The 16,082-nt window shown below is 42.5% G+C and overlaps 1 protein-coding gene across 1 annotated transcript; it reads right to left on the bottom strand.

Moving 5' to 3' along the window:
* Positions 1–3,606: 3,606 nt before the first annotated feature.
* Positions 3,607–12,829, bottom strand: gas2b (growth arrest-specific 2b). The gene is made up of 7 exons (XM_061068849.1): positions 12,661–12,829; positions 11,434–11,543; positions 10,856–10,997; positions 9,639–9,702; positions 8,788–9,418; positions 8,590–8,697; positions 3,607–3,813 (listed from the first exon to the last, which is right to left on the bottom strand). The coding sequence occupies exons 1-7, from the start codon at positions 12,806–12,808 to the stop codon at positions 3,607–3,609; spliced, it is 1,410 nt and encodes a 469-aa protein (XP_060924832.1). The 5' UTR covers positions 12,809–12,829.
* Between the last annotated feature and the right edge of the window lie 3,253 nt (positions 12,830–16,082).

Genomic DNA, 16,082 nt, shown 5'->3' with positions numbered 1-16,082 from the left:
CTGAATCCAGAAATACAGTCACTTGGCACAGGGGTAAGAAGCGTGATGATATCCTGACTGAAATCTGAAACAAGCTGAATATGGGAGATGATTCATGGAATAACAATCGTTTGGTTTTGTTTACGTGTGGGGGAGACGGCACAATCAGTGAAGCCTGGAACGGCACGAATCGTGACATTTATTTACCATCAGCCTGTCATTTACAAACATGTATCAGGACAAGCAAACAAATCACAATATCAGAGCACAATAATGTGACAGTGAACTGAATCATCTGCTGATACTTCAGTCTTCTGTTCTTTTATGATTCAATAATTTGATTGAAAACGCATTAAAGAAAAAGCACAAACAATTTAGAAAACACAATACAAGGCACAATGTGTACATACTGTGAAACAAAAACAAAAATAGAAGACCCATCTAGTTTGATTGATCTGTGGAAACATCTTGTGTCTCTTGATCAGTAAAATACATATTGATTGTGTTCTAACTTCCAAAGTGGTAGAATACACAGTATATTCTGTAGTATGTGATATGAGGTTGTTACATTTTTCTATAACTTTTGGAATTCAATTGTTGGATTGACAATGCATCCAAATCTGCTGTTTGAAAAAAAAAAGCACAAATAGTGATTTAGAAAGGCTCTTGACTGCAGAGACGTGTCATTCAAGCACACACCACATAATCATTTAGGGCTTTTAGTTGTGACGCGTTCACGTGAGGAAAATGATTAAATTAAATATACATAGAAATCAGAGGTATCCATAGTCAAATGTGAGTTTTGTTAAGTGCCGTTATTATCGAAAATTAATTATATACAAGATACATGTTTTGAGTGGACGTCCGCTGCATATTCAAAAATAATTTGGAAAAAAACAATGTCTTGATTTGAAACTATATGAAATTTCTTATTAACAGATGAACTGTTACACATCTTTCAATCGTGTCATCAGGTTTGTGCACAAAAGTATACACATCATGGTGTGAAGTATGAGATGGGCCAGGGTCTGAAAACAGAGTGGAGTCGATAGGAGTGGAAACAGAAAAACAATTTGTCCTGGCGACGCTTCACGATACAAATCAGATTATTTCCCCATTTATCACTTAGTGGAGATGAGCGATGAGATATTCAGCTCCGTCAATCTACATTTTTAGAAAAAAAGAAGGTGTTATAATGTGTATTGACGACACTGTGTGTGATGTGCAGTCCTCTCACCGTCACCATGAACCTCCTCGTGAGGCCACCACTACCCTGAAGTCAAGAGCATTAACTGAGGCATGATTGAAAACTGTATCTCCAGTGTCTTGTTGAATCTTTGCACTTGGCTGGGTCTCACAAACGTCCATGAACCTGACGTCTGAGCAGGCGGAGTTCCATATTATCCAGTATGTTCCCGAGGCCGCACATGGGAGCAAAAGATGATCAGAGCATGTAGTAAGCACCCTGTTGTGTCTTTTACCAAGTGTTTGGGTTTAAACCATGTTGTGTGTTTAGGGTCAGTGGGTGCAGGCTCTTATTGTGAACATATTTCAGGCTCTTATTGTGAAAATATTTATGCCAGAAACAAGGACATGCCATAAATATAAATAATATTTATATCTATGGTTATTACACCGACAAACAGAGTCGGTGTACTTTCTGACATCCAGCGACTCACAGAATGCAACGCTGTTTGGTGTTTTGTTTTTATAAACTTTTAAGTTCACAAACTGATTCACAGTTACGTTACTGTGAGCAGTAAATTGTAATGTATAAGTATGTGGTGCAAGTATAATGTGTCGTTAGGACTGAAGCACAACTGCACACAAATCTTACAAGTTTTCTTTGTGTGCGTACGTGTGTGCGAGTGTGTGCGAGTGTGTGGGTGAGTGTGTAAATCTGACTTTTCCAGTATTGATGTGCCACCACTGCACATGAGCAGGAAGTCCTAAAAAGTATTCAGAGCAAAAACAATTTTAAGCACATATTTACCCCCCCCACCCCATATCTGAAATTGTAAGATTTCAAGCACATCTGGTCTGTATTTAAAAAATGTACGATTTTGCCATAGATTGGATTCAGCTTCAACAGCAGCACACGTTAAAAACAATGTAAAGAACGAATGAGGTCGGCGCCATGTGGCGACGAATCTGAAAATGTTGTAAAATCCCTCTCAAGTCACAACTTCCTGTGTTTCATGAGGACTCTGGAAATGTAGTGTGTGTGGAGAGAGATGCTCTGTGAAAACGCCACCGTTTGGTGTGGTACTTTGTTTCAGTAGCACAGCTATTATTTTCTACAAGTCATTTATACTGGTTCAATCCACTGCAGATGTTACGTGGGAACTAAAAAGACATTACAGTCTTGCATGATCTCATTACCGCTAGTTTCTTTCAATATATTTAAAACTTGTGTCCATTTTTCAATCAATTTATTTTACTGAAATAAAATATGTAATTACTAATGTGTTGTGACTTTCAGTGTTTTGCATGTAAATCCTCTTTTCACGTGACTGAATGAGACACCAGCATGTGTCTGTTACTGTTACTGGGAATGTTGTGGTCTTTGGAGCTCATGCAGAAATAGAAGATTCAGTTCAGCTGAGGATGGACGTCCTCACAGCACTGGAGACCAGGCCTGGCTCTGTCACTGAGGACATGGTGCCATCTAGAGGGAGGACGTGATGCTCGGTGCTTTTGTCTTTTCAGGCTGAGGTGATGAACTCACTGCTACACAGGGGCATTGTGTGTGCGTGTCTTTGTTTGTTTGTGTGAGTGCGCGTGTGTGTGTTTGCACGCGCACTTTCTCACAAGCCAGTATTGGACACAAACACACAATTGTTACAGACTGAAAACTAACGTTATAAAAATAAATGTGACAGTTTAGGTGGCAAAAATAATTGAAATAACAAATTTATTTTATCTTTTATTTCAAAGTTTAAACTAACTATAAAATACAAAAAAATACAAAATACATGAAAAGTCAGTATGCATTGTTTTTTTGCTGACTGCTCAGATTCAAACTCTAGCACCATCATACACAGAGAAATAGGTTCTTTCTACACTACAAAAACACAAGTCACTGTACAAAATGCTATACTACATTGATTTGCATAGGGTACTGCACAAAACCATTGACAATGGTTTTTAAGTGATGATACAGGAGTTGCTGCAGGTTATTTTTGCTATTGACGATATTGATAATTATTTCCTCAGTATTGCATTGTTCTGTAAAATGTCAAAAGATAGTGAACATTTCCTGTTCAAATTTCTCACAGACGTGTTCAAGTTGTTTTAGGATTTATTCCAAAACCCAAAGATTTTCAGCTCGTGATCATATGTGACAAAGAAAAGCAGCGATCTTTCACAGTGGAGAAACTGGAACCAGATGTTTGGCCTTTTACTTTAGAAAGGTGAGTGAGATAATTCATTGATTATTGAGTTTGTACTAGCTTCACTGCCAAATTGTTATGATTATCAGTATATGGTCATATCTACCACCTTCAAGAAGGAAAAAGTTGGAGTTTCTTTTTGAATTTAAAGCTGAACAGATCTGAACTTTGTATTAAAATAATTGACCTTGTACAGTTTGGCCTGATCCGGTTTTCACCGCCACACATCCAGAGTCTACTTCTTGCTGCGGTAATGTGCGCCGACCACCATGTAGCTGTCAGGTGAGATGTTCAAACTGGGCGACTTGGCCTTGTACCGACAGGCCCTGACCTCAGACCTGCCGGCCGGTCCTCCTCTGCAGGGGTCGTGTTTCTGCAGGTAACTTAGAAAGGTCTCCCAGCCGCCGCCTACACGCACCATCACATGACGCTCATTCAGCATCTGCAAGGGAGACACCAGAGAGTACAGTGAGTCGAGACAGGGATTGCTGGGTAATGAAGTATGCGTACATTTTCTGGCAGGGTTAATGCCAGGAAGTTTATGAATTCTGAATTACATGGGAAGACAGTAATCACACACACACACACACACACACACACACACACACACACACACACACACACACACACACACACATCAATGTACTATTCACAGGCTTCTCCTGCATCCGGTGGCTATGAGGTGATCTCTCAGATTGCTTTGTCAAAATCTCATTAAACCAATTGAAACAACACGTCATGGAACCAGCTGAGCACACACGCAGGATTAATCCACATATGCACACGCACACGCCACACGCAGTGACGCACACAGGCGCACGCCCACATAGGTCTGCAACGCAAACCTGCACAACAATCACTATTTCAAATTAAAAAGGACTCCAGCACAGAACGCCTGTCTTTTAATAGTAGCCTCAGAGATGTCAGTTTTATCTGAATCAACACATCCTCCTCAGACAGCCGTCCTTACAGCTGAAAACCAACTGCTGCCATGGCAACCGCTGCCACACTATCAAGCCTGGAGGGGGGGGGGAAATGAAAGGAGAAATTGAGATGAGTTCAGCTCAGACCCCTCAACTCCCAGGAGACATTAACATTCCCAGGAGGTCTCTGCAAGCCATCCGTTGTCCTGTCAGCAGCCCACCCCCCTCCTGCCTTATCACCAATAAACCCTTCATTACAGAGCCATTAAGGATGTGATAATACAAGTAGATCTGCCCTTCCTTATGAGGGGAGGTGAAAAAAAAAAAAATCATTGTGAGCAGGGGCACCTTCGGAGGAAACTCCAGACGTGCTGCGTCTCAGCTGTCGTCCTGCAGATTAAAATGTTGAGGTTGACAGAGGTCAAGTCTGACACCCTGAATAAACCCCTCTGCTGTCACACCTGGGGAGGGGGGGGGGGGGGGGGGCGTCTCTCTGGCTGGTTGTCATCTCCAGTTGAGTAATAAGAAATCAAATCATATCAATGCAAGCAGGAATCATTGACCAGTTACGATTAGATATGAAGCTTTATTCTGCATGTCTTCCAGTTAGGTTTTATTTTTTTTAAATGTAACTTGGTTTTGTATCACTTGTTGGTCATTATGCTTCACACGTCTCATTTGTCGTAACCTGGTCCTCGCTCTTCCTCTTCCTCAGACAGACTCCTTTATTTCTGTCTCTACAAACTCCCCCCCTCCCCCTCCTCCCCCCGCCAGGCTCTGCGTACAAAGTGTGCTACGTCTGCGGCCCATAAACCACCGTCTGGATTCCCCTGTGTCCTGGATGGCAGCTCCATTGATTCCCTCTTTCCTCGCCTGCTGAAAGATGCATGAGTGTTGTCAGGGAGGAGGAGTCGTTTCGATGCTCGCCAGTAGGAGGCAGGCTTTAGCCACATACGCCGCTTCTGATGTTTCGAGCACAGTCAGTCCTTTGTGGATTTACAGTAAAGAGACAAACCGAGAAGCTTTTACTGTGTGTTGAGGCTGTGATTGTTTCAGTACACCCCCCCCCCCTCACGTTGATCAAACTGGGGTCCAACCTGCAGTATCTGGACCTTTAGCTATTTGTTCTAATTATTTTCCTCATCAAATAAAGGCAGCGTTACAGATTGGAAATCCTCTTGAGACCTATTTTATTTATTTTGGTAAATGTAAGTACAATATTTGGGATTGTAAAATGTTGTTCATACACTCATAGTCCCCAGAAAATGAGGTTTAAGCTGCTTTCAGTCGGGCACATATTCCTGAGATCTTCAATGTAGGAGCTGTATGTGAAAATGCAAATGTCCGAGTGAATTGCTCGGGAACATTTTCAACAGCACTTCCTGTCAGAGCAGGAAATGTCCGAATGAGCCCACGTGAGAATATAGCGGGAAAATGTCTGGAACATTCCCCGCAAGCGAGTGGGCGTGTCCATGACGTTTCCAACACGCAATAGATGCCAAAAATGAAAAAAACAAAACATACACTCGAAAAAGCCAACGAGATTTGAGAGCTTTTGGTGATAAAGTTCGACAACTGCTGTAATGGTTGCCATGGAATTTCGTACAAATATCAATGGTTCCACGACGAAATGAGGATGTGAACATTTTAGCTTACAACTAAATACTAAATAAGCTTTGTCCTAGCATGCTAATGTCAAGCAACTGCCATACCTAAGTACCGAGTTGCTAATGTACATGTCGCCTCTTAGATTATTCACAAATATTTCACAGAGGATTTTGCTTGTTTTCTTCGATTTATAATTGGCATTTTGCTTCAATAATTTTTGCGATGCTAATTGCAAAAGCATTTATCACTTCCTTCTGTGCTGCAAGGTCAGAGGTCGATCAGCAAAGACCCTTCAGCTTCTATGGAGTCAGCGCTCAAGGACACTTGAGAGGGAAGGATGGTGAAAAGGTTTTATACCAAAAGTGCAGAATGAATGTGAGAGAATATAATGACCTCGTCCTCGTTTTGCAGATTTCTGCTAAATTATAACTCTTTAAAACATTTTTTGAATTTAGTTTGTTACGTTTGTAGGTGGATGGCGTGCTGAACAGAATGATGCATGCTATTACGAGGTGTTTGCATGTCTCTTCACTCCACAGTCAGAGTCAGACAGTGTCCCTGATACAAAGCTGAAGGAGAGCCTAATTGGGTGCAGAGAAGAAAGAAAAAGCCTTCCTCTATTTTAACACCAAAGAATGGCGGAGCACTCCGGGGCTGGCATGATTGAATAGTCTCCATAGGGAATAGAGAGGTGGGGGGGAAAGTTTACATGTGATGGGAGGGGGGGTTGGGGGGGCGGTCATGCTCAGCCGCTCATTAACAAGCTGTCTGATTAAACCCCTCGCTAGTGACTTTGTCTCAGTAATCAATAGTATCTGCTCTTTAAAAAGGTCTGTACACATTGAATGGCACACTCTCCCAGGAGCGGCACCGGGGCTGTGGTGGTGGATGGTAATTGAAGTTCATGGCATGTTTCCCTGCACACACACATGCAGGCAGCTGTGAGCTCCAAGGTAATGGATGGAGTCGGGCTTGATGGGCTGCGGCGCTTTATTCACACAGCTGAGGTGTGTTTGCTTGTCGGAGGTTTGGAGGAAAGGGAAGCGAGCGATGCAAGTCGAGAGTGAACCAGTAATTATGCCAGTAAACTGACGGATGGACAGGGTTTTGTTGAGATGATGTATTTGTAAAGCTCTGCAGGGAACAAAAGGTCAACGGTTGAAATGCAAACATAAAAATGATATTTTTCTCTTTCCTCTCCGTTTTTGTTTTCTTTAACGTAAACGTAAACGCTTTCTGCTGACTTCAGCATAAACTAATGACACGCCTCGGTTATGGCGTCTTCATTGCCAGGTATCCTTTGATGTGGTGCTCAGACACGTGCCTGCGTGTTATTGACAGGTCTGCTGCGGAGAAACAGATGTTCTGACTGCGACTCGAACGTGGTGCGTTCTTTGCTAAATGGGCAGTCGGAATATCTTGTCTGTCAGCAAGTCGAAACGTGGATGTAACTGCTGACACCGACAGCATTGATCACCAGTTTAGAGAGCGTTGGGGTCAATGGGATTAACAACGCATTCAATGGGTTTCAGAGAGGAGACCAGATAGTCGCCAATGCTCTGACAAATACCTCTGTGTTTAATGAAAGAGATATACAACGTGAAATCAGATTTCAGCTTGAATTAATGTGTTAATGTGTCCCAATATTCTTATTTTTAATTTACCGCATATGCTCCTCTGGACTTAAATATAAAACACACTGAAGCTATTATTTTTTTCTTTGAATGGATGGATGGTTGTTTTCCGACAGTAAAGTAAAACCTTCTTATATTTCAAACCCCCCTCACAATTGAACTCCCGAGTGGGCCGCCATTTGAGCTGCACACCGCGGCCATATCTCTGCAAAATCCCCCTGAAGGAGACGTGTTTGTATTTCCTTCAGGTTTGAACTCTTTGCTGAAGGTTCGTGTGTCGAGCGTTATTGTCAGCCCGGTCTTATCCTGACCATCGGTTGCCAAGCAACCCAGCCTCCCAGAAGGCCATTCCTCGAGCCTTTGTACAGACACATACAGGTGGAGCACGACTCGCTGAAGCTGAAAGGCGCCTCCACTCCAAATGATCTCACATCAGTCGCTCTGACACATGCACTTGTTGCTGACTCAGCTGATAATGAATCACCTGAGGACCTCACATCTTAATATGTGTTGGAGAGTCAACGAGTCGTCTTCATTGGATGAGCAACTTGATGTGGTTCAGAATTTTCAAGTCAAGGTGTGAAGTCATAATTACAGACTATGAAATTAATGTGTTTAGTTTTACACATTTGTCAATATATTTTTATATATTCTATTCTCTTTGGGTGGACGTGAACCAACCTTGTCTCCTTGACATTTATACAACTATTTGTTTTGATGTGAAAAATGTTAGAACTACAACTATGTCAGGGAGAATGTTGGGTGAACAAAGTGAAGAACTTTGAGCGAGAGTTCATGTTCACTTGTGGTTTCTGAAGGTTTTGGCAACAATTGGCTGAGGGTAGGGATGGATTGGGATTAATGGTAAGGGTCAATAAAGCAAACAGGATCTGTTTCATGCTTGAAATCTGGATTTGGAAGCACAAGTTATTTTTTTAACCGATAACACCACATTTCTGTAAGTTCTTAAACCTTACTATAAGATGGTTTGATCAGAAACAAGCATGATAGAGTGGTTCTGATGTAAGCCAGGATCTGTGTGATCATACTTACGCGTATATACAGAATTTTTTCTCCAATGCGGTAGCAGCCTTTAGGTTGCTTCTCCACCAGGAACCTGGTCGGACAGCTGCAGGGCGGATTCTCAATAATGTTCCTCACCTGGAACACAGAATCCAGAGAGAGGGAAAATCAAGTAGACATACATAAAACACCTTGAACACATGTGAGCTCAAATAATAAATTACACACAATATCATCCAATATGTTGTTGGTGCCTGCGCTCCTCCTGCACGTGGATTTGCCAGAGGACCGAGGAGTCGGGGCTGCAGGTGGGGAGCTGATTGGGGGCGTCACTGTTGGCGGGTCGTTGTTTACTGGAGCTTTGGCGGTGGGTACAAGGGTTTGTCCTGGCGAGGGCGCTGACAGCGGCGTCGAAGCAGGTGCGTTAGTGGAGCGGGATGAAGAGAACAAAGGTGTTTGTGTTGAGGCTGTGGTTGTACAAGGGTGAGAGGCTGAGGTGCAGGGCGGAGAGGGGGATGAACACGTAGGCACTGGGTTTGTTGATGGAAGATCAGAGGCGAGGGATGCGGCGAGTGGCTCGAACAAACAGGTCGTAGTTGGAGTGAGTGGCACAGGTGGAGGAGGAGGAGGAGGAGGAGGAGGAGGAGGAGGAGGAGGAGGAGGAGGAGGAGGAGGAGGAGGAGGAGGAGGAGGAGAGGGGGCCGAGGGCAGGGATGACTGGGATGGTGAATACAATAATGTAGTGGGAAAAAAGAAGAATGGCAGAGGGGACGATGGAGATAAGCAGCCCCTCTCCTCCCTCTCCTCCCTCTCTATCTCCCTCTCCAACTTCACCAGGCCTGGAGGCTCCACTCCGTACCTGAGAGGTTTCACAGAAACACAGGATAAACCAGCCATAAATCAAAGAGCAGTGATTTCCTACCAATAGAGCACATACCTTTGCAGTTATCATTATTACAACTTTTGAGCATGTCTATTGCGTCACGATTGTCGCATGGTGAATATTTCACATTATCACAATAAAATGCAGCAGTTTTCTACTCAGGGTGAATGAATTGTTGTATCAATTTCCCAGTTACCTGGCTGCGATCCGTCCCAGCTCCATCAGGCACAGACACACCTCGCGAGGCTGCTTGTGGAGAACTTCACACAGCACATACATGAAATACAGACAAAGGGGGTGGGGAGGGGCAGAAATAAGAATTTACTCATCTGAAAGGAAAGATGTTTCCAGAGATAAACTTCAGCCGTCTGGACTGAAAGCCCATTTCAGGAGGTTTTTCTATTGTGCATCTGTATCTTTGAAGCTGAAGAGGAATTCCTGTGGGCCCTGGATGTGCAGCTGAGGGCATGAGGGCAGGAAACAGCCTCCAGTGCAGAATTTATACATTTTAAAAAAGGTGCTTTCTTTTCGTAACTCTATTTGGGCCAAGGAAACACAAAGCATGGAGACAAATGTTTAAAATATGATGTACGGCTACATTATGTGGTGCACGCTCTCAGTCAACAAGATTTCTGACAGAATCGCCGATGGTGTTTTTCTAGCATGAAAAGAGAGGAAAATAAAAACTATATCATTTGTGCATTTGCATCAGTGCTTCAGTCGACTGACGCCTGTCAAAGGACAGTAAGTTTACTCTCCCTGTCATTCAATTAGTCTGGTGAAGTAGTGTGCCTGCAGGCTGGAATCATTGTTGCCGGGGATTAACCTGCACATTATCATTCTCACGCATCTGCAGCCATGCGTAGACATGCCCAGGTAAGAAGAGCAGAGAGAAGAGACTGCTTAATGACACAGAACCATGTTGGTAGCATGTTGACTGCAGGTTTCCACCTCAGGGACACGGAGCTTCATACAGACAGAAGGTGAAACGTGATTTGAGGAGATTTAAATCACAGAAATAATCCCATATGGTATGTTCCTCATGAATCAAATAGCTGATTTTAACTGGTTTATTTGAATTAGTTTCTGAGCAGTTTTTCGAGTTCATTATATAAAAACAAATACAAAAATTATAAAAAATAAAAAGATTGAAACAAAATTGAAATATCTTATTTAAATTGAATGCAGTGAGTTAAAATACAAACACAACGTCGACAAATAGCTCTTCTGACTTGTTGGTCTTATTTTACCTCAGTGAGGTTCCTTCCTTCAAATCTAAAATTTTTATTTTAATCTATAACATAACAAGTGCTGTATAGCTTTGTTCTCTTTCAGGCCTTTCACTGGCAAAAAGGAGGGAAAAAGGTCAGCGCTCCTTAAGTCTATTCAGAGCCATCTCCCGTCTAAACTCACCCAAATCCTCTGACTCAAACAGGTAAGCCTCATCAACGCCAATCTTTCGACACCAGTAAAGGAAGTTGGCTGTGTTGTCCCGGGCGAAAAACGATCCAGAGGTTGCATCAGCTCGCCAGTGGATCACTCTCCTAACAAAGGGCTGTAATCGTTTTCATCACACATACATACACACACGTGTTACTGGATTAATGTTGTTTATTACAGGAGTGTTTCAATAACAAACACAGGGATGGAGACGTCTCTTTCTATATCTCAAGTAGGATCATGTCAAAACAAGATTAACAGGTACGGACAACTTTCGAAGATATTGTCATTGACAACGTCAGACCTGACCTGGTTTTACACTTTAAGTCTCAGCAGGTTTTGTGGGATTTACAGGCAAAGTTCCTATCAAGCACCAATCCTGCAACTCACTCGTTCTTGAATACAGGGCCGGAAACGGGTCCTTTTAAAAACTGATTAATCTACTGAATCAGCATCTTCATCAGCAGAGTGTGCTTTTGTGTTTTTGTCCTTGTCTCCTCTGTATTCAGGTTTGTGTGATTGTGTGCATGATCTTTGTGTTGTTGCAGCACCTTGCCACTGTTGCCGTGGATCATCTTCTCCTGGAGCAGCTGTGCCATCTGACAGAGGAGAACACCGTTATCTAACCTCTCCATCAGACTGTCTGCTGTGAGCTCCACACCTGAGGACACACACACACACACATGCAGGATGAACATACACAGAAATTTGTTTCTCAAGAAATACCAAGAAGCACTTAGCAGTAAAATGAGTCTGAACACCAAAAAGTTGTCAGATTGCATGACCTTCAAATGATAAGATTCATTTAGAATTACCTACCAGCTTTCTGCAGGTTTCAGCAAGATTTTTTAAAAGACCGTAATAATTTTAATTTAATGATGATATTTTAGCATATTTAAGACTTTTTATGGTCTAGAAATCAGATTATTGAACTTTAGACTTTATTAACCCTGCTGAAACCTTGTAATATGAAATTAAGAAATATTAAGGTAAAACTATAAAAGAGCTGCTTATTATACCACTGCCTAGTCTTAAAAATAAAAACCTCAATAAGCATATTTATCCACCTGGTTGCAGTTCAGAAATAAAACTAGTGTCATAAAACACCTTGGTTCATGAGAAGGTAAACAGTTGCCCCATTCCTGCTTATTAATGTAATACAACCTACATTTATGTATTTATAGATTCATAAAACTCAAAACGTAGCCACAAGAACCCTGAAGAGCAACAGATGATGAGGCTTTAATTCCCAACACAAACTAGAACCAATAATTGTTGTGTTTCCAAACAAACCACACTCGACAGACACCAGCTTTTTTTCCAGCCTTTTTGTAGTTTTCATGCATCATTCAGAACCTGGTGGTGCCTGAGTCACTCTCCAGACACCCCCCGACAGGTTGTGGCCTGTGCACACCTTTTATGTTTTCCCTCACAATGCTGTAAAGTGGAAGAAAACATCCCTTTCCCTGGAATCACGTTTCCCTCTAATGGAGAGGGTGCTTCAGGGATCTGGGATAATAGGAATGTGTCTCTGTGTGTAATGTGAACGCAGCTTTTTCACCAGTATCTTTCGAAATAGAAAAACCAAGTTCTGAACTCAATAAGTCTTGCAGTGTATCTATGGGTTTTTGTCACAAACGACACTATTGATATCAAAGATGTCACATTACATTTTTAATTAACATTCTCCCTTGAAATGTAGCTGTTATTATTTTTTGTAAAAACAATGATCCCAGTTTTCAGCTGTACAGACGTAAACCAGTGGTCGCCTGTCTCACCCATTGTGGTGTTGAACCAGTTGGCCAGGTCTTCTTTCATGGGCAGTAAACTGGCATCGTGGCGGTAAGGAAGCCACTGGTTGAACTCCTGAGGGCTGGTGAGACCCGGTCCGGAGTGTTTGTACTTTGGACTGAGAAGACAGTTCATACCCAGTCCGGTCTGGTGCCTTGGGCTCGGAGGACTTTCAGGGCTGGTGCCCAGCATCGCTTCGTCAATGTCCATGCTTCAGCTCTTTGGCCGTTACTGGACAAAAGGAACGATATGTTATTTATTTTTAGCAATCATACTCTTTGATTCTGACATTTTTCATTAGTATCTGAAGGAGGCGTTTATCTGGCTAACAATCAACAATTTCACTAATTCTATTTGCAAATACAAAAGTGAATTCCTCATCTACGGTTCATTGTACAGCTGTTTCTGTCACAAACAGATCAGTACAAATCTACAAATCCAGAACTGAGCTACGTTACACATTACACTTGTTAACATTACAAATAACAACATATGTTAATGTTGTTTACACCATGAGGTGATCTCTACAGATAATAACAAATAGTGACATCTTATACAAGTGGGAACAGAGAAAATAAATGTTTTATATGCTTTTCAGATGCTTAACTTGCTGCTGATTTTTTGCACAAAAAGAGGACCATGGATTTAGTTCCACACTTTTTCCATTGAAATTGCATTAGGGGGAAATCTCCTCTCAGGCCGTATGAACAAACAGTAACTGTTGAAATGTATGGTCGTTGACTTTGTACAGGGTATGAGCGTGTCACTGTTGTTTTAAGACAGACTAGAAATAAATCTGAAGCAACGATTAATGAAAACATACTGGTTTCTGAGGATAATTACGGTCGATCTTTGCAGTGAAAATACAAAATAACCACAACATTAATCAAATGGACTAAACTGACTGACTTAATAAGACGTACAGCCGCAGCCCTGAGTCTCCTGGTGCGGCTTCACGGCTCATTGGTTCCTAGTGCCGCCTCCATCATAAAGCTCAGCCTCATGCAGAGGCACGGCCTGACGGCCACTAACCCTCGCTGCTAATCAGCTGGAATTAAAACAACAACACGTGCACTGGGTGACTGGGTCTGCTGGTTAATGCACAGTAAAGACACAGGATCCGTCTGTGCCAGATAACTGAATCTAAAGTTCAGCTGTCAAGTAATAATACTGTTCAGACCCAGAACAGCCCAGTGTCAAAACAATGCAATGGTTGCAACAGTGGAGGTGTGTTGTTTCATGAGAAACAGTTATCCATCTCCATTTTGAGTGACATTAACTGTGAATGTTAAAGCTTCTCAGATGCAAAATTTACGAGTTTCAGTCATGGAGCAAAAAACAAATAAACAAAGAGACAAGTGATATTTATCCAAATACAAATAACATTGCAAATATGTGGTTTGTATTTATTTAGCGCTTTTTTAGTCTTGATTACCACACCAAGCACTTTCCAGTACAGTTTTGCTATTCACTCATACACACACACATTTATACAGTGTATGTGCAGCCCTGTTTCTCTCTCACTCTAACAACACAGCCATCAGGGACAATTTGGGATTCAGTATCTTGCCAAAGGACACTTGGCACATGGAATGGGGGAGACTGGGATCGAATCACCTGGTCTTCTTGTTTGTGGACAAGCCACCTAACCACCTAAAAACCTTATCTCTAACACAGACTTTATCTTAAATAGAATAGTAGAAGCACACCTGGACAGCCGCTGGCTAACTCTGCTCTCAGAGCTCATGTAAAAACACTGGTGCACCACCTGTGTTTTTACATGAATGTAGCTGTAGCTCATGTGTTACAGATCATCTCTGTAATTTGTCACGAAGTCACCTTATTATAGCAAAGGGTTGATGTCAATGTCCTTGTAATGCGGCTACAGAGGAAGACAAATGTATGTCAGTGAAATCAGGGCTCAGGGTGATAAATGTGAGGATGTTGCCAACAGACCTTTCTTCCTGGATGTAGTGAAAAGGCTCTTTTGTAAAAAACATGCAGACATGGGCCAGAGACAAGTTAAATGAAGGGGCTACCTGCCAAGTTTCAGGCTGGTTTACAGGTTGACCATCAGGGCATGAGAGCCCCTGTCTCCAACAAAACATCCAAGTGCAATATTCACACCTCTGCTACAGGATGGCTCTGCTGGGAAGGGAATGCAAAGGTCACCCAGTGGCCTAACTCCCAGACACAAGCAGTCTTTATATTCCTGCAGGGCTGAGGCTCCATGTATGTAAATACACAACACTGGTGCACAGACACACACACACGCGTGTATACACATTGTTGACTTTGCACAGCCTTTAATGTTTCCAAAGTAAAATTTGCTTCGGTCGTCTTTCACAACCTTTAATTATGTTTCCGCAGTAAAAAGCGAACCCCCTGAGACTCAGCAGCTTTGTGGTGGAAACAGGTAAAATTACACGGCAGCCCACATGAAAGACGTGAGCAAAGTGAAGGGACTGAGCGGCAGCGTCGCCTGGAATACCTGAACATGTACTGTATGTGTAGAAGATGACAGTGATTGATTGGCTGCCGTCAGCACGGCTCTAAAACTGCTGTCTCTGGAGAATGGAACAAAAGTCAGTGTCAGGTAAAAAGCTAGTTACACGACTAGTTGTATTTTTATAAGTTTTTCACAGGGACTGTGTGTTAGAAGGAAAAGTAGCTGCAGACATTTTCCAGAAGGAGTAAAATGTCTGAAAATGAGCTGTAAACAAACACACGTGCGCAGCAGGATTTATTCATGGCCTCCCGCCTCCTGCATGCTCTCCTACCCTCGCCCGGACCATCTAGAAACCTTCCTGTTGCTGTGATCCCATTCAGCCTGGACCCTCTCCTGCTGCGTTCTTCATATATGAAAGAAAAACACCAGAATATGTCCGGACCCAATTTTCCAGATGTTTTCTGGAGTTCATGACTGAAAACGGCTCCACAGGCAAAGATCTGACCTTCAAACAAAGTTGAAGTCGCAAACATGTCAGTAAAAGATTCCTCACCTACAGGCTTGTGCTTTGTGCTTTTGTCTCCAAAGACTGTTTAGCCTCCCCTCTGTGTAAGTGGCTGCCGATAGTAGTAGTTTTAACATCCATTAGCTTTGAGTCCAGGATCTGCTGTGGAGGTGACGTACATTCTGAGAATAAACAACAGGCATTGAATGGATACGACTGCATATCTGAGGCACAGGTTCCAGCCACGGTGGTACACTCACACTATGACTTTCCTTTAGCCGCCTCTAGACTAAATAAACCCCCCATCAACACAGGATGGAAAGGTCTATTACCTGCTGTTGTTTACGCACACGCTGAACAGTGGAGGCCCCCCCCCCCCACCCGATACGTCAGATCCAGTAAACCACATTAAAATACAAGGTTTAAAAAAGAAAAACTCTCCAGCGATTGTTTGA

Source organism: Limanda limanda, chromosome 3, assembly GCF_963576545.1.
Source record: "Limanda limanda chromosome 3, fLimLim1.1, whole genome shotgun sequence".
Taxonomy (NCBI): domain Eukaryota; kingdom Metazoa; phylum Chordata; class Actinopteri; order Pleuronectiformes; family Pleuronectidae; genus Limanda; species Limanda limanda.
The sequence above is the reverse complement of the archived record's forward strand: the minus strand, read 5'-3'. Positions and strand labels throughout refer to the sequence as shown.